The 19,678-nt window shown below is 42.6% G+C and overlaps 1 protein-coding gene across 1 annotated transcript in view; it reads left to right on the top strand.

Annotated features, from left to right (window-relative positions):
* Positions 1 to 496: 496 nt before the first annotated feature.
* The window catches only part of LOC136467038 (uncharacterized), a 78,771-nt gene continuing 59,589 nt past the window's right edge, over positions 497 to 19,678 (top strand). The window contains 15 exon segments of the mRNA XM_066465592.1: positions 497 to 789; positions 1,769 to 1,850; positions 5,287 to 5,390; positions 5,796 to 5,891; positions 6,009 to 6,056; positions 6,718 to 6,771; positions 7,693 to 7,796; positions 7,881 to 7,998; positions 8,601 to 8,702; positions 8,777 to 8,965; positions 9,048 to 9,205; positions 16,413 to 16,571; positions 16,666 to 16,758; positions 17,026 to 17,377; positions 18,346 to 18,459. Coding sequence (XP_066321689.1) covers positions 775 to 789; positions 1,769 to 1,850; positions 5,287 to 5,390; positions 5,796 to 5,891; positions 6,009 to 6,056; positions 6,718 to 6,771; positions 7,693 to 7,796; positions 7,881 to 7,998; positions 8,601 to 8,702; positions 8,777 to 8,965; positions 9,048 to 9,205; positions 16,413 to 16,571; positions 16,666 to 16,758; positions 17,026 to 17,377; positions 18,346 to 18,459 — 1,788 coding nt within the window. The 5' untranslated portion in view covers positions 497 to 774.

Below are 19,678 nucleotides of genomic sequence, written 5' to 3'. Positions count from 1 at the left end.
AGGAGAAAGAAGAGGAAGAAGGCTCGGGCAGAAAGATTGAACGCCAGGTTAAAACACTATCTCGCCGCCATAGATTTTGGCGCTGTTCTCGACGCCAATAACATGGCGCCAAGCTCGGCGCTAAAATCTACGACGTCAAAGTTTCTGACAAGTCACTGCTACGTTTACGCTGAGCACGACGTCAAAGTTTCTGACAAGTCACTGCTACGTTTACGCTGAGCCCAAGACCTAGGCGTCAAAATCTATGGTGCTAAGATGTGTAAGTTCGGCGCCACCAATGATCATGCAGAGCTAAGGGTCCAGATTTTGAAGGCCTCCGAAGATGTATTTATAAAAAATTTTCAAAAAAAAAAGGCTAAAAAAAAATCGGCTGCGCGCATCCCTAGCGTGGCGCACGTACGTCGCAGCCGAGCCGCTGGGGAGTTGGGCCCCGCTCGAGCCGAGCCAAAAAGAACCCCACCACACCAGTGCTACCACCACCGGCAACTCCCCGCGCCGGCCCCATCCCGTCCCGTGCTCCCCTCCCCTCCTCTCTCCTATCGTCCACCTCCTCGTCGTCTTCCTCGCCACCTCCGCACCTTCCGGCCTCCGCCCCCGGCCTCTCCACTCCCACCCCCGTGGAAACTCTAATCCCCTCTTGGCCCAGGGGGCCTATGACGGCGATTCGCCGCGCGCAAGGAGGGAGCGTATTCGCGACCGCGCCACCGCTGCCGCCGTCCTAGGGCACGTCGAGCCCTGCCACCCCATCGACGGGCCCACCCCACAACATCCGCCATGTTCGAGGGCCACGTATGATCTCTCACCCTTCTTCCATGTTTTCCCATTCCTTCAGCACCTTCGGTCGTGACCATTTCTGATGCGCGCGATGGACGACGGGCCGCGTGATCGATTAGTGGACCGATGTGTTGGTTTAGTCGTGGCGCTGTTCGTTCCGGTTTTGTGAATCTGTGTGCTGAGCATGTTTCGTATTTGGGGACGGTTTGGAGGGGTAGAATTCAGTGCGTTGATGATTGACCCTTGGTTGTTTGCGTTATGATCTTCCCTTGAGGAAGAATTGCATGTTGATTTATGGAGGAGCCTCTAAAGGGGCAAGTTGTGGACTTGTGGTGCTTTCGTATATGTTTGTTCACAGTTTTATAGTTTGACTGAATTCCAACTATTGAGGAAGGTGTTGACTTCGGTTGAGCAAAATGTCATTACATTTGGCCTATGATCATGTAAGTAGCTCATGACACTAGAACATTGTCTGTGATAGTTGCATATGGTGATCTGGCAGCAATGTGAAAGTTCATAGCTGCAGTGTGTCTTTTTTTTAATAAAAAAATTGAAATCTCCTAGCCCCTGTTACCTCCAGACAATATGCACTTGCTGCTCTTTAAGTTTGGATGTTCTTCTGTCGTGATCACATCTTATTCTCAATAGTGAATGCAGTTTTGAGCATCCACACTATTATGGTTAGAGCTATGTTCTGTGCCATCCTACTGCACTGCTTGGGATTTCATTGTGTCTTTTCTTTTGCGTCATTATGTAAGAAACAATCATCCTAGTAAATTGTGCAGTCGTGAGTAATTTCTGAGGTTTTATAGTTACTTTGCTCATTCATGGTAACAGACATGTACCGCATAAATGGTGAATCATGTCATACATTTTTTTCACCATCCTTAATTTCATGTCGAATTTCTAATTTTTTGCTTTTTTTGAGTCACTTCATCATTCATCATTTGTGTTATTTTCTGAGCCATGACATAATTGTAACCTTTTACTATAGGTGCTGTATCTGCTACGCAAATATTTGGGTGAATATGTTGAAGGGCTTTCTGTTGAAGCTCTCAGAATAAGTGTATGGAAAGGTATATTTCTTTCATATAATAATAATGCCCTTTTTCTATTGCTTAACCATCATCTCTTTGCAATCAGATTCCGATTATTTCATGTTGTTATATATGCTTTCTGTTCTGCTGTGGTTTGATCAAGCACGTTCTATCCTTACTCTAAACAAAAAGATCAAATCTCAGCTTTATTGTATTGTTTATTTGATACTAGATTGAAGTTAGATGAAGTGGAACAAGTTAAAACTTGATCTTTGCTGTATGAAGTGGGATCGTGTTATAAAGCTTGACGGTTCCGTGTATACACAGGAACAATCTTAGGGTGTGTTTGGTTGAGCTATGGCTGTGGGAAAGCTGCTGTGGGCTGTGAGCTGTAGAAAAGCCGAAAGCTGTTTGGTTAAACAAGTATAAAATATACCTTCTATCTTTATCTCTCTTGAAACAACTATGGAAGAGCTTTTTATTCCACCAATTTCAAAAAGCAGAAAGCCAAAAGCCAAAAGCCAAAAGCAGGGTCAAACCAGCTTTCAAAAATGTACTACGAAAAAGCAGCTGCTTCTGAAAAAGCAGCCTCCAAAAGTAGCCCCTTTGGTTGGGCTTTTGGCTTTTGGGGCCAAAAGCCAAAGCTAAAAGCCCAACCAAACACAAAAGCCAAAGCCAAAAGCCCAACCAAACACACCCTTATTCTTGTCCTCGAGGATTGCCTCCTACCTTTTGCTCATGTACATCCCTTGCTTGGCTCTAAGCCGAGTCATATAATGGATGCTTAGGCCTGATCTGGCCATTCAGTGTCCCTGTCACTCTTGCATGTACGCTCATGGATCCTGTTTCTAAAGATGAAATACCCAATGATGTTCTATCTCCATCTTGCTTTTTTTAACCATAATTTTGAGCAATCAGCCAATCACCAACATGTTCCCCCCCTAACATTTAGGGTAAATTTGCTGTAGGACATCTTTCAATGTTGGTATTTGCTGATAAACACTACTCAATGTTGTCCTAGGGCACTCTTCAATTGTGGCAATTAGCTCTTGGACACTGGCCATTAAAATAGTATTTTCAAGAAGTGGATGAGAGAGAGAAGTTGAAAGTGACCATTATGCCCCTAACTATTATATCACAACCCTTAATAGATATGTAAAAAAGTTCATAACTTTTGTATATGAAGTCGGATGAAGACAAACTTTGTATCAAAATTGTAGAGCTCACTCAGATCTACAACTTTGTAGTTGGCAAGTTTTTTGTATTTAGTGCCAAAAATTCTTTTTAAATTCTTGATTTTGAAATTCAAAATTTAGAATTTTCAAACGACCACGAATGATGATATGGTCCATACAAAGTTGCAGTTATCAACGATCTATAACTTTCTAGTTGATAAATTTTTTATCTGAAAGTCATTTAGAGTCCTAAATAATCGTTTTGTTTTCTTAGATTTCGAAATTCAAAATTTAGAAATTTCAAATGGCTTAGATCGTGTCAACGTTCGAAGTTCGTAAAAATTCTAAATTCTAAATTATGAATTTTGAAATCTAAGAAAACAAAACGAAGATTTAGAATCAAAATCTAAGAGAACAAAATGAATATTTAGAACTCTATAAATGACTTCAGATAAAAAAATTATCAACTGCATAATTATACTACAACTTTGTATAGACCACATCTGAGGTTGTTCGAAAATTCTAAATTTTGAATCTCAAAATCTAGGAATTTTAAATTTAAAAGAATTTTTTTTAGTTTTAGCACTGTAAATAATTTCAAATAAAAACCTAACTACAAAGTTGTAGATCATATTGAGCTCTACAATTTTGATATAAAGTTTATCTTTATCCGACTTCATGTAAAAGTTATGAATCTTGTTAGATAATAACAATTGAGGGTTGTGGTATAATAGTCATGCACATAATGGTCAACTTTATTTTCTCACTCTCATCCACTCCTAGAAATTATCATTTTAACAGCCATAGTGTCGAAGAGTCAATTGTTATGATTGAAGAGTGTCCTCTAGCAAAGACAACATTGTGCATGGTTGATTTGGAAGCACAGGAATGCCTGCGTCTTTGAGGGTGCCAGTCCCAACATGAATGACCTGTTGCGTGCCTTTAGCGATGAACACCACTTGTGGTGTCTTGCAGGTGCACGGAAGCTTGATGCCTTGGGTCCAGCTCTAGCGACAGGGTAGGTAGGCGGTTAGAGTGTTGGTTAGGTCTCAACCAGAGTGTGTTTTTATTGGTTAGAAAAACTTTGTTTCAGGACCCTCCTACGGCTCGGTCCGGAGTAGGGGGTATAATTGTACGGGACCGTTTTTTCCTCTCTAAATACAATGATACGCAGCTCTCCTACGCATTCGAGAAAAAAAAAGTAATGTCCATCAGCAAACATAGTTTTTAAGGCGGTAAGGCGAGGCATGGCGACCCACCCCCTTCCAGACGCCTAGGCGAGTAAGGCGCGCGGCGAGGCGACGCCATACACATACTATAACCTACTATGGAGCAGCACTAACATACCTTGTTGCTGTCAATCCTAGAGCCCATGTACCAGCAATCCTAAAGGCAGAGCATATCCAAGGAGAAGAGCATAGGCCTACAGTGGAGAGCGGGAGCGGAAGAGTTACCTGTGTGCCGCGAGCTTGCGATGTCGGGCCAGACGGGGACACAGATCGATGGAGCGGAGGGAGGAAGAATCAATTGAAGGCACGAATCGACAGAGAACCGTACGGAAGCACCAATCGGAGCCACAAATCGATGGAGAATCGGAAGGAGGAACGAATCGGTGGGGTGAATCGGCGGCGGCGGCGGCGGAGGAAGCGCAAATCGATGGAGCAGGAGCAGCTGGACAGAGGCAGCGCGCCACCACTGTGTATTCCAGGTGCTGCGCCGGCCACCCTCTTCCCATTTCCCTCTTTCCCTACCACCCTCGCCCTTTCCCCTCTCTCAATTGACGTGCTGGCCTGGGGTCATGGCCCCGCAGGGGGTGTAGGCTCGCGATTTCCCTGCGCGCGGAACTCCCCTCGACTTCCCGCGCGCTGAAACCCTGCTCCTTTTCCCGCCTGCGCGCTGCTCCTGCGCTGCGCCATCCAAGATTCCGCGCCTGCGACGCCCGCCCAGCGCAAAAGGGACGCCAAATCGCGCCTAGGCGACGACTGTGGACGCCATATCCCTCAAGGTTGTGGCGACCCCGACGCCTAGGTTTGAAAATCGCCTGGACGCCAAGGCGACGACTTAAAAACTATGCTAGCAAATACCAACATTGAACGATGCCCTGACAATTTCAGCAGTTAACATCACTGCTCATGTAGATGTCCTACAGCAAATTTACCCTAACATTTACCACTTGAAAATTTCAGCAGTTAACAGTACTGCTCATTGTAGATTTTGCATTTTGTAATTTGTGTACTACTTAATTACCTGGTTTTCGGCTTCAGAAAATAATTACCCAGCTTTCATTTTCCTCTGTAAAGGTGATGTTGTTCTAAAAGACTTAAAACTTAAGGCTGAAGCCCTGAATTCTCTCCGACTTCCAGTGACAGTGAAAGCTGGGTTTGTTGGCACCATAACATTAAAGGTACATTTCTTATTGTACCATATATGATTGTTTCTGTTTTCAGTTTTCAGTTTTGTTGTTGCATTCCTACGTCACAGTATCTAACATTGTTTAAACAGTTGCTTACTAAAGCTGTTATCATGTAGCTTGTTTCTGAGTTGCATTGTGAAAAGGGTAGTTTACTTCTTTCAGCATGCCAATATATTATCAAGAGGAACACTACTATCATATTCTTCATTAGATGTATGCACAAGGTCAATCTGGATTAGAATCACTTAAATATGCATTCCTCTAATATGCATACCACCAGCAGTCACCATTTATCTTATTTTATCCCATTGTCAGCAGTTCAGCACTTGTTGTTGTTGGCCTTTGTAGTCAAGTTTTGTTTATGGATTTTAAATGCTAATATTTGATCTCTGATAGGTCCCATGGAAGAGCCTTGGTAAAGAACCAGTTATTGTCCTTATTGATCGTCTCTTTGTTCTTGCTCATCCTGCTCCTGATGGACAGACTCTCAAGGTATTTATTTATTATTAGTATTTTAGATCGAAGTGGAAACAATATTTCTATGAATGACACTCTTTCTTCTGGTTGCTGATCATATTTTTGTATCTGACCTTTCCTTTTCAATTTCAGGAAGAAGATAGAGAAAAACTTTTTGAAGCCAAGCTTCAGCAGATTGAGGTTTGCTTTCCTGCTATCTTATCGTTGCTTATTCTTTTCTTTGACAGTCATGAGTCAAGTTTTTGATCCTATTATGATGTGAACAAGCCAATTCAAAATGACTTCGCATTTGGCCTTGTATTACTTTGAGTTGTTTTATGCGTAAGTAGGCACTTGTACTCGACATTTTTCATGTTCCGTGGTATTTTCTTTTTAGCAGTGTGCATTCTATTAAGATTGCTTTGAGTTAGCATAGGGTTGAGATACTCTTAATAAAATAATCTTTTTTTTTGAGGGATACCTTAGCACTATGTGATTGTACTGGATCAATCTACTCCATTTACTCCAGCTTTCCTTCTGTTCCATCTGAACTCGTTGATTCCCTGTTTGCCAGCAAACTAACTTCAGCTCCACTTTTATGGCCTTATCATTGAGCTAGCTTTCTCCTTTGGTTATGACCTGCTGAAGATAATCAGCGATGTGGTGATTCTTTTTCCCAGCAGTTTTATAGTCTCCTGTTGAGTTATGGTTTAATGGGGTGAAGTGGTGGCGTAGCTGCATTTCTGTCTGCTGTTATTTTTTTAGCTTTTCTCAGTTCTGGTTGACCTGTTGTCAGATTATCTATCTTTTTCTGACAAATTGTATGCACACAGCTTTAAGGCCTTTTGCCTTTGTTCTGCAGGCTGCAGAGGCAGCAACTGTTGAAGCAACAAGTAGGAACTCAAGAGGAGGACCTGTATGGTTCTTATCCTATTCTCTGAATGCTTTGTGTTTTTGCGCTTCTTTGTTACTCCCTCTGTTACATCTATAAGTCGTTTTAGTTTTGTCCTAAGTCAAACTTATCTAACATTGGCCAAGTTTATGCAAAAAGTATATATTAACTACAATACCAAATAAATGCACTATCAAGACATATTTCATGGTGGATTTAATGAAACTAATTTGATTTTGTTGATGTTCTTGCTTTTTTCTATAAACTTGGCCAAAGTTGGGGAATTCTGACTTAAAAAATCCTAAAACGACTTACATTGGAATGGAGGCAGTTTTTTTGTCCTAATTTTCTTTTTTGAACCGGAAATACAGCAGGGGGACTTGTCCTAATTTTCTTAGTGAGCCATATTCAATCAATGGGTGCCTATATAAGATAAAAAGAACTTATCAAAGAACATTCTCCTATGAATTTTAGATACCAAAGCTTTACTCTTCTTTCTCTCAACCAAAACATTGCATACAATGCACGGTCATGATCATGGCTTGACAATTATTTATTTGGATCTAGTTTATGAGCGACTAAGCTGGAGCCTGGAGCTCCTTAAGCAGAGAGATACATCAGCATGAATAGATAAACATTTGACACCAATAGCCATTTATAACTTTATGTGGCTATGAAGGTTTGGATTCTCTTGAAGCATGTTGATCCTTGGTGGGACGTGTAATTGTTTGCAAAGTGGTTGGCTTCATAATTTTTTCTAATTAGAAAGTGAGGGTGGTAAACCTCCACACTAAAATATAGTTTCATTTCTAACCACACAACATTATGTTTTGTAAATTGTGAATTTAAAAATCTCAACTGGGTGTATTAGTTTATCATAGATTCTATTCCATATCAACTGTGTTACCCTATATAATTGTTCATGTTATTCCCGGCATGTTTTAGGTACCAGGTGGAAATTCATGGTTATACAATTTGATATCTACAATTATTGGTAATCTTAAAGTCACCATCAGTAATGTACACATCAGATATGATGATTCTGTCAGGTTTGTTAAATCACTCGCATATCTGTTTTAATTTCTCTCTTTTCCTGTATTCATTTTGTAACATTTTCTTTGATTTTTCCCTAGCAATTCTGGGCACCCATTCGCGTCTGGTTTCACATTATCAAAACTTGCAGCCGTTACGGTGGATGAGGATGGTAATGAAACATTTGATGCAGGTGTAGCCCTAGATAAGCTGCGGAAGGTTAGAACATATTCATGTTTTGTTACTATTACCCATTGATGTCAGAAGCATCACTTCTTTTTTGGGTATTGTCTATTGACGGGATTTGACATCGAAATCCATGTCTGTCCCCTAGCTACATAGCATAGAAGTAGTTATGGAACTAGTAATCAGTATCCCATCTGCTCGACATTGGTACGTTTTATAGTATCTACTCCCTACGTTTTATACTGAACATAATGACAATGCAAGTTGATCTCTATGGTGACTGAAATTCTTCTATACATCCTTGTATACTTCTATTCAAATTATGTATCGCTCTGGTGAATGTTGGAACAAGATCTAGTTGGTTTTCACTATCATTTGGTTTTATGCTCCTGAACCATTTGCTTTGTTTTTTCCCTGGATGGTTTGTTACTGCAATACATGAGGCTAACAAGCGGTACTATTATTTTCTTAGGTTGTTTTGACTTTTGACATACTGTATCACAGCATTGATCAATTTTGATTATAAGTTGTAACATTCCTCTTTGATGATCTGCTTTTGTTTTATTATTGTTATAATCCAGATGATTATTCTGTTATGTTAACTATTTTTCATTCTTGTTGTTGTCATTGTTTAGTCTGTTGAACTGCATAGGCTGGCCATCTACCATGACTCGGGCAGTAATCCTTGGAAGCTTGATAAAAAATGGGAAGCTCTCAATCCTACTGAATGGAGTGAGGTTATTCTCCTGTCAGTCACAGCACCTTTGTTTTTGTACCTGTTTGGTACTTATTCTTGGATGATCTGTAACAGATATTTCAAGATGGCATTGATGATCGCTCTGGAAATTCCATCTGGGCAGTAAACCGGAACTACCTGGTCTCGCCTATAAATGGAACCCTTAAATATAAACGACTTGGGAAGAATGAAAGAGGGGATCCAGATACCCCATTGGAGAAAGCCTCACTTGTCCTCAGTGATGTTTCTTTAACTGTAACTGAGGTACCCCATTGCTCTACTTCTTTAGTAGGTTCAGTTATTGTGTTCACACACACTTACTTCTCTTTGCAATTCTATATGCCAGGCACAGTATTATGATGGCATCAAACTGTTGGAAACATTTTCGAGGTTTAGAACACGTGTTGATGTGTCTCATTTACGGCCTGTTGTACCAGTAAAGGAGGATCGTCGTGCTTGGTGGCGTTATGCTGTGCTGGCTGGTCTGCGACAAAAGAAACTATGGTAATACTTACTCCCTCCAGTTCCAAATTATAAAGTCATTGCAACTTTCTTGCAGAGTCAAAGCATCTCAAGTTTGACAAAATTATAGAGAGAATTACAAAGATTTATGACACCAAATACGTATACTATGAAAATATAATTAATGAAGAATCTAATGATACTTATTTGGTGTCATAAATGTTATTATTTTATTATATAAATTTGGTCAAACTTGAGATGTTTTGACTCTCCAAGAAAGTTGGAATGACTTATAATTTGGGATGGAGGGAGTATCTTTCTTAATTCTGTCTTATTTTTTCATTGTTATGAGGAATGGTTAATCTTGACTTTCGTAACCCTTTGTGGGCCCTCGATCTCCCTGCACAGGTGAGCAGCTTGCTCACCAACACACTCACAAACTCACACGGCTAGAGGTTGAAGAAGGGGTGAGAACAGAGAGCACACAGCACAGCGCGAGCACAACACTGAACTCTGAAACTTTGCTGCTCTGAACTGATTTGGTTCATTGCTATGGTGTAGTATATATACAACTACTAGTACCTCTACCAGGTACACTAAGGTGTGGTGAGTACACTAACTACCTACTCTAAGGTATACTAGTACTACATGGCTGATGTAAGCCCACCTCTAAGTCATGGCTGAAGTAAGCCACTACAAGGTTGGCCTATTGCCATACCTCTACATGTACTAGAGAAGGACAGCAAGAGTTGACCAAAATTGCCAACACCTGCTGCGCAGGAACAGAGAGGGAGAGCAGTAGATTACAATTCACACCCTTTTTAATGATGATTTTCTCCATCTTCATATTGTCTGTTCTATCACAAGAGAATGTACAATGAGCGTATCATGTTTCAAGCAGTATCCTTATCAGCCTCAGCATCTTGTTGCTGCTACCTTGCTAACCCTCTTTGTGTTACGGAGTCCCTAGCAGCTTTGCTGAGTCAGCTCTAGACCCAGATGAGCAATCTTTAGACTTATTTGAGTCAGCTGTAGGCATTTTATGTTGGGTGTACTGATTTTGATGCTACACTGAGCCAGTTGTTGTCCTTCTTGGGCCCTTGACTGTAGGGCCTCTTTTCGCATGATGCGTTTCAGCTCGCATTGCTGATGATGCTTTTGTTCATAAGATTATGGATTAAGCTACATGGTTTGCTCATTATGCGACTCCTTCCGCTCCATAGTTTACTGTTGTGGACGTATCTATGTTTCCATGGATCGTTGATATGAATTTATTTTCCTACTTGATGATTGTGTAAGATCGTCAGCCCAGATCTCTCTTTTGTCCTGGTAGAGTTCCTAGTACTCCAATTGTTTGAAATTCCTCCTTCCATTCTATACTACTATATTCTTTCACCTCCCTAGGGTCCTATGCCACCTTCGCACAATACCACCTGGCACCACCATTTCGAGTTAGACCTAGTTAGCAGCCAGAATAGACATGGATTCATGGCTTAAGGTGTGAGCTTCTGTGTTGTATGTGTATTTGCTTTGCGGATAATTCTTTGCTGGACTATGAATGCTCTTCCTAGTTTCTTAAAGCAGAAGCTGAGAGAAAAACTTAAGTAGGCAAAAGAGGAAAACAAACCACATATGAGCAGGTTGAATGGTTGCTCAGTCCCATGTCACGACACTAGAGGTGGCTTGTTTAGTTTTTTCCCATTGGTGTCCGCAGTTCTGGATGACTTCCCGATTAGGATAGGACTACATCAAGGGTCAGCTTTGAGCCCTTATTTGTTTGCTTTAGTGATGGATGAGGTCACAAGGGACATATAAGGGGACATCCCTTGGTGTATGCTTTTCGCGGACGATGTAGTGCTAGTTGATGAAAGCCGGACAGGAGTGAACCAGAAACTGGAGTTATGGTGGGAGACTTTGGAGTCCAAAGGTTTTAGACTCAGTAGAACTAAAACTGAGTATATGAGATGTGACTTCGGCACTACTACTCGGGAGGAGGAAGATGTTAGTTTGGAAGGTCAAGTAGTGCTTAGGAAGGATACCTTTCGATATTTAGGATCAATGCTACAGAGGGACGGGGATATTGATGAAGATGTTAGCCATAGAATCAAAGCAGGGTGGATGAAGTGGCGGCAAGCGTCTGGTGTCCTATGTGACAAAAGGGTACCACAGAAGCTAAAAGGCAAGTTTTATAGGACGGCGATTAGACCTGCTATGTTGTATGATGCAGAATGTTGGCCTACGAAAAGACGACATGTTCAACAGCTAAGTGTCGCGGAAATGCGTATGTTGCGTTGGATTTGCGATCATACAAGAAGGGATCGAGTTCGGAACGATGATATACGTGAGAGATTAGGGGTAGCGCCAATTGAAGAAAAGCTTGTCCAACACCGGTTGAGATGGTTTGGACATGTGCAATGGAGACCTCCAGATGCACTGGTGCGTAGCGGAATCCTAAGTCAGAATAGTAACGTGAAGAGAGGCAGAGGAAGACCGAAGTTGACTTGGGTAGAGGCAATAAAAGGAGATTTGAAAGGATGGAATATACCCAAAGACTTAGCCTTAGATAGGAGTGCTTGGAAGACAGCTATTCACGTGCCTGAACCTTGATTGCTCTGATGGGTTTCAACTCTAGCCTACCCCAACTTGTTTGGGACTTAAAGGCTTTGTTGTTGTTGTTGTTGTTGTTGTTGTGTCCGCAGTTCTGGCAGGTCACCGTCAGTTCCCACCCTCCCCCCAACCGCGGGACAAGCCGTGGCTCTCCATCATCAGGTGGTCACCAAGCTGATCGCCTCCCCCTCCACTGCTGTTGGGAAATGAAGGTGTGCTGGGTCATCCCCGCTAGTGGATGACTCCAAGATGCTGGTCACCACCCTCTACCCCACTTGGTTGTCGGCTCGCTGGTTGCCTCCAACTCTGCCACCGCGGGAACTAGTAATAACCCTCCCCCATCGGTTGTTGCCCTCAACACCTTTGCAAGTAAGACTGTGCAGGGAGGTGAGGTGGTCTCCTTGATCTATGCAGCATGGATACGGATACACATAAGTCTTATCAGATCGTATATTCGAGGCTAGTAGTAAAACCACCTATTAGACGACTAATTGCGATTAGTCGTTGATCAGGGTCGATTAGTCGGTCCTAGTCGGCACGGGAGAGGTCGGTGCAGGTAGAGCTGCCGAGGCCCCAACAGGGGAGAGGCGGGCAGAGGTGGAGGCGCAGGTGGAGCTGTGGACGCTGGTGAGGGAGAGATAGGCAGAACTGCATGCAGCCGGGCATGGGTGGAGGTGGTGCCTGGGTGAAGGCAGGACCACATGAGCTGCAGGTGTCGGTGAGGGAGAGACGGGTGGGCCAGACAGGTGTGGGCGGAGGCGAAGGTGCGTCCGCACGGGCGGAGGTTGAGGCGGTTGAAGCGGGAGACTGAAAAAAAGTAGCACGCTGCGACTGCTGCTCCTCCACTCCTCTTCACTACATGCATATATAATATAAACCAAATGGGCTAGCTAAGGGTCGGGCAAATGCTTCCCACCATACAAATTTGTTGGGCTGGCTCAACTAGTCGTCCAGATGTCCTTATCGGACAACTAATCATGATTACTCATCCATTAGTTGGATGACTAGGTTTCTTGTCGAGGTAATCGTATCGTGGACCCTTATCGAGTCCTGTTGCGATAATGACGACTATTCACGACTAATTGCGATTAATCGTCGGATCTTTAAACACCAACGCGAATATGACAATTCTCCAAAAAAACCTAATATGCAGTCACACGGATACATTTTACTATTTTTTAAAAAAATAAATAGATAACAATATACATATTGAAATTGTGAAAGTAGTTTGTAATAGCAATTGCTGGCCAAAGCAGGACCGGAAGCAACTCCAATTTGTCCGTTATCTAAGTCCACAAGACCAGGAACCAAATATGAATGAATGTATTAGTAAGGCTTGAGTAATCATTAATTGGTAGTTCAGTACATACATAATACTATGATGATAGTATGATTATACATTACCTTCTAGTTTTCAGGAGTAAAGGACAACTTAGGTTCTATTACAACACAGCAGGTCTCAAATTTTCAAATACAGCAGTCTCAGATTTAGGAAATTAACAGAAGGCATTAAGGCTTGGATCAAGTTTCTTCTTCCTCATTTATTTCATTCTCATCCACAACATCAAGGCACAGATCATCCAAACCAAACGATGGCTTGCAATTCAGGCTCATCAAGAGAGAGGTCAACCACATATTTGGAGATGCCATCTATTGTGTACAGGCAAGGCATGGACAGGCACTAATCAGGAAGGGGAAGTGGGGAACAGGGAAAATCAAGCAACAAGAACTGCAGAAATAGAGTAGATCGAGAATGGGAAAGTCCGGAAGGGGATGAACTCACGTGAGGTCGATGGGTTCACGATGAATCACCAACAACATTGTTGCTGGGGGCTTGTGGGGGGTGTTGGGAGAAGGATAAGGGGCGCACTCACTTGTTGCTGGGCTAGGCCGTATCCAATAGGCGCGATATGTATCGGCCCACATACTGAATGTTGAAACTGAGCACAAATTGGATACTCGAAGGATACGTATCGGTGGCTAGGTGGCTAGTTGGACCATGTTTTGGAGTACATTAGGTTGGGAGATGGCTTTTCAATTATAGTTGCATGTCTGGTATTACATACCTATGGGTTTATGGGTTCGCTAGAGCATAACCATACCCGTACCCACGAACCCAATGGGTATGGATTTTTGCCCATTAACACACGCATGGGTAAGTAAATTAGCCCTAACGGGGTAGAAACCCATTGGGTATGGATTTTTGCCCATTAACACTCCCATGGGTAAGGAAATTAGCCCTAACGGGGTAGAAACCCATTGGGTTTCGGGTCGCTGTTACCCATTGCCATCCGAGATAATTGGACTTCTGCCATCCCGCAAAAGGGATTCGCCAGATTGCCATTATCAAACTAGGTACCTTTGCTGAAATGCCATTCTTCTCATTTCTTCCAAAATTATGTCATTTTTTATTTCCATCAACTTTTTCATTACCGTTTTGCCCCTGCCTCCAAAAACCTTATCCTTTGATCCCTTAGACGGCCAAGTCGTCGCTTGCGCATAGCAAATCCACACGTTTGCTTGCTTTCTCGAGCTGGCGATGTCATGGTGGATTTGTTGCACGAAATGGCGTCCAGACTTGAGAGCGGCAGCGACTGCAGCCCTGTAGGTCTAGTCTGTGGTCCGACTGTGATGCCGTCAGACTTGCTGCGCCCTGCAGACAGAACTCTGAACGGCAATTCAGCACTTAACTCGCTCAGCGCTGTCATCTAGTTGGGACGTTTCGGTGGATAAATCACAAACACGAATTTCAAAATGCAGAAGACGATTGAGTACACAAGAAAACTCGTACCTTTCAAGAATAATTTCTCAATTCTCTCAGCAACAGCATCACAAAGCATTTTGCATAATGTGACCGATGAAACTAAGGGTGTTACAGATAAAGATCAGGCTCTTCTTTCCTCAAGTGGCTGGAAATTCCTCAGTTCTCACACCACATATTGCTGCAAGGCAGGCACATTGAGAGGTAAATTCACAAGAAAAGATGCACCCTGCCGGAACAAAAAAAAAATTGCGATAACACCATTTCACTTTGCCGGCGGCCCCGGCTACGTGCTGATCCGCTCCTTCTTGTACTTGACGAACAGCGCGGCGGCTGCGGCGATGTTGTTCGCCTTCAGGAACAGGCATGGCCGGTTGCCCCCAATGCCAGCCCGCCGCGCCGCCGTCCCAACGCCAGCCCACCACGCCGCTGTCCCAACGCTCGCCTGCCGCGCCGCCGCCGCTCACGCCAGCTCGCTGCGCCGCACGCGCACGACAGCCCACCGTCCCAACGGCCGCCCGCCACGCCGCACCCACACGCCAGGCCGCGCCACCGCCAACGCCAGACCGCAGCCACTGCTCCTGCACAGGCGGCCGCATGCCGGCGCCCTACCATCCTGCGCCTGCTGGTGTGCGTGCAGCGTGCGCGTGTGAGTGAGCAGGAAGAGAAGGAAGGGATAAGATTTTGAGTTTGGAGGCAGGGGCAAAACGGGAATGAAAAAGTTGATCGAATAAAACATGATATAATTTTGGAAGAAATGAGAAGAATGGCATTTCAGCAAGGGTACCTAGTTTGATAATGGCAATCTGGCGAATCCCTTTTGCGGGATGGCAAATGAGCGAAGCCCAAGTTTGATGATGGCAGTATCTCTTGCCATCCCTACTCGCGTGCCTGGCAATGCTAGCGAGCATGGTGAAGGAGGCAAGGAGCATGGGCCGGCGTGGTCTGGGCTTGGACAAGATTCACTTGTTGTGTTGCGCTTTTGACTCTGATTCAAAGCTCCATTTTTCTTTAAATGTTCACCAGCTCTGGATTCTGATTATCCAAGGCCATATATGTTCATGGAGGCCACTAAATCATAGAGCTAGGGCACCCAAATTCATTTTATTCGGTGCTAGATTAAGTTCCTCCTGAATGGGATTGCTGAGCTAGTCTAAAATCGAGCCATGGAGAGATCAAATCTCACTAGAATCATAGCCTAAAATTGCATCAGTTGTTGAAAAATGTCACATGTATAAACGGATTGCTAACAAGAACACAGAAAAGGGGATCAATTATTTTTCTCAGATTCTTCATTAATCTCATCTGGGCTCCCTCAACTGGTGAATCCCCAGCTCCTCCATGTCAAACACTCAAACTTCCTATCGGCGACCTTCTGCGAGATGCCATGAAACCTCGCGCACCTTATTCTCCACTCTCTTGTGGCCTTTAGCACTATCATCGCCACACTTAAATCGTCTCCTGCCGCTGCTTTTCTCACCTGGCACAGCTCCAGTCGCTACTAGCCACCGCTAGCCCTGCAAAACGAATCTACGCCACTGCCTTAGCTGTGTTTGCGCCCAGCGATCGAGTAGTTGCAGCCATGGCCCGTCTCCTCTGCTATGTGTGGCTGACTCAGAATGGGTTACCCAATTACCCACAAGTAGAACCCAAACTGACCCAAAAAATTAATGGGTCGGCTCTAAATGGTACATACACTATTTTCTATTTTTGGGTATTGGGTAGTTGGGTCAAACCAACAAAAACTGCATCTCTAATCTTAATCCTTATTCTGCATGATTTGATCGATATATATGTTGAATATTGCGCAACTACTTAGTCAAACTATGCTTATCATTTCAAATGCTTGTTAGTGATGTTTATTTACCATTTTCTTTTCAGCTATTGGTTCTCATGGGAGAGAACTAGGCGCCTCTGCCAGCTTCGACGCCGTTATGTTCAATTGTATGCCACCCTTTTGCAACAAGCACCAAAAGTTGATATTTCTGAAATTCGAGAGATAGAGAAAATTCTAGACATGAAGGTCATAATACTTTGGAGGTGCGTTACTGCAATATGTCCTAGGGTTGCATTGTTTTCTTTTGTCTTTATTTGGGTGCTCTTCATCTTTTATTGTATTTTTCCATACTTCCAGGTTGCTGGCTCATGCTAAGGTTGAAACAGTGAAATCAAAGGAGACGCTACATAGAAAAGGGGCCCCAAAGAAAAGATGGTGGCCTTTTGGATGGTTCGTAAACTTATTGATCACAATCACAAACGATGCTAATTTTTTTATGAAGTCCTAATTTCTAGGTACTGGATATTATTAAAAACTAGAATCAATATTGCATTTGTTAATTGGTTGGATGATAATTTCACAAGCCAAAAGTTTGTTGATTGGAGGATACTGATATGCTTTAAATTGAATTTACTTTATCAAATGAATGAACTTTTCAGAGTTCCATTTATGCTTCTTTCTATCCTACCTAAGTCCCTTTCTTTTCTTTGGTTGAAGGAACACGACTGGTTTACCTTCTGAAGAAGCTACACACCCAGAACCACAGTTAGATGAAGAGGAGCAACTGACTAAAGAAGAGTGGCAGGCTATTAATAAGCTGTTGAGTTACCAACCAGATGAAGATCTGTCTTTCCCCCTCGAGAAGGTTTCCCCAAATGCGATTCGATTTATGATGGATGTATCCATTGGCCAGGCTGGTGCAAGGATCATCAATATTGATGGAACTGAGGTTTTATGTGGTAGATTTGAGCAGCTTCAGGTTGCCACTAAGTTGTATCCCAAGAGCACAAGCTGTGATGTAACTTTGAAATATTGTGGTCTATCTTCTCCAGAAGGTTCTCTTGCTCAGGTAAGTGAATATGATGGATTTATTAATTTATGGATTTGAAGTTGTATGCCACTCTGTTTTGATCTGAAATATGCTGGTCCATATGAGCCATCTTTTTCTGTACTACAATATGAAAACCACAAGTTAGTATGCTCAGGCTAACCTTATCCATGTGATAAGCTGCATTTAACAGACCATGTTGGTCTTGTTTCCTGCCTTCCTCATCCCTCAAACAATTAATAACACTAATACCACCAATGTTTCCCTAATTGCAATCATGTCACCTAATGAAAAATCTTCATTGCTTGTTCATGGATGTAATTTTAAAACATGACTATCAGTTTGTTTGATGGGAAAACCAGAGCTGGTAATACTGTTTCACAATTGGAGCATTGAGTAACTAGACCATTCTAATATGGGAAATTGTAGTTGAACCAGTTAGTTTCTAATAAAGGGCGTACCCAGTGCAGAGAGCTCCCGCTCTGTGCGGGGTCTGGGGAAGGGTGTCAGTGGCAAGCCTTACCCTCGCTTGTGCAATGCGAGGAGACCGCGACTCGAACCCTGAACCTTCCGGTCACAGGTGGTAAGACTCTACCGCTTGCACCAGGCCCGCCCTTCAGTTAGTTTCTAATAAACCATTTAAAAAGAGCCAGGGCCTGAAACCATCGAAACCAAAATTATTTATATTTTTTATGAAAATGAGTTACTATGCCCCCATATTGAGGTTCCAGGGTCCAAACCAATCCATGTTACCATTCTACTGGTGGTGGTTGTGTTAGATGCAAGGGATCGTTTGATTCATGGCCACCTTTACCACGATTAACCTTAAGCACATGCAGCTTACTAGATCATTTGTGGCAGCCAAAATGGTTGCCATGACTGTATGTCATTTATATGGTGCATGGAAAATGTTAGTTTGCATGCCATTCTATATTTTTCTTGTGGCTTTCATTTTTTTATCAGTAACTCCTTTTGGTCCTTATTTGCAGAGTGTCGTCAGTGAGGGGAAGAGTAATGCTCTTGATATTAGTTTTGTGCGAGCACCAATTGGTATGGACCTTGATTGGCAGCTCATGGCAAAGATATCACCATGCCATGTTACGGTACTTATCTAAGCTTGCGTGTTTCTAGTACTTTATTATGTGGAGGCAATTGCATGTTTCTTATTTTTCATTCTTTGAGTTGGTTTATTCTTGAAGGTTATTGTTTTAATCTCCCCACCAACGTTTTCTGTTGACAATATCAATTATTTTGTATTCTTTAATCTTTATTCTAGTTTAGTGCCAGTAGTTGCCCCAGAAAATATCTATTGAGAAAAAAATCAAGCATTTTTTATTTAAGTTTTATGGATGCGAGAACACAGAGGTATCTCCAAAAGCATTAGTTAATGGCCCTGCACTACTCCCTCCAGTCACATATAAGTATCATTTTGGACAGCAATGCAGACACCATGACACTGTTTTGTCAGTTAATTAATAGTATAACACATATGCAAAATATAGCAAAGCTATAATATTTTGAAACTGTTTTTGAAGATGATGAATCTAGCCAAGCTATTTTCATTTCTTTTGGAGTATTCAAACTTTCAAAGAGATAAGAATTATCAAAGTTTAAACTTGTTAACTGAATACATCCTGTAACAACACTTATTTGTGACTGGAGATCACTTTGCAAACGAATTAAAGTTTGGTGAATTTATGCCCTAAACTGGGAACACAACTCAAAATTCTCAATTCTAATGTTTACTGGGTTCGAGTCACGGTCTCCCCACATTGCACAGGCGAGGGTAAGGCTTGCCACTAACACCCTTCCCCAGACCCCGCACAGAGCGGGAGCTCTCTGTACTGGGTACACACTAATGTTTACTGGGTTGGATTGCAAGTAGAGGAAGAGATAGGAGCTGGAGAGGGAATTCTGAAACCTGGTCCAGTTCTTAAGCAACTATCTCAGCTTTCACTGCATATAGTCATACATATTTATTGTTGGTTTTTAGAACCGACCTTAGTAGTGGTGTTACTAGCAAAATTCAACTTGACTACTTCCTGTCAGGCTCAGACAGCAAGGAAATAAGACAGCCGACATTGCCTACTTACTGACAAGAAAGGGAAACTGACCTATATGTCGCCTATTAGAGCATCTCCAAGAGTTCCTAATATTTTCTTCCCAAAACCATAGAGTTTTCTAACTCGCCAAAAAGTATTGGGAGGAATACATAAGATTATCTCCAACAGTTTCCAATAATTCACTCTTAAAATATAGAAGACAATTTTACATCAGGAATCCTATACTATTTCTAAATTATCCTAACCATTTTTATACATT

The sequence above is a fragment of the Miscanthus floridulus genome, chromosome 7 (assembly GCF_019320115.1).
Source record: "Miscanthus floridulus cultivar M001 chromosome 7, ASM1932011v1, whole genome shotgun sequence".
Classification (NCBI taxonomy): domain Eukaryota; kingdom Viridiplantae; phylum Streptophyta; class Magnoliopsida; order Poales; family Poaceae; genus Miscanthus; species Miscanthus floridulus.
The sequence above is the reverse complement of the archived record's forward strand: the minus strand, read 5'-3'. Positions and strand labels throughout refer to the sequence as shown.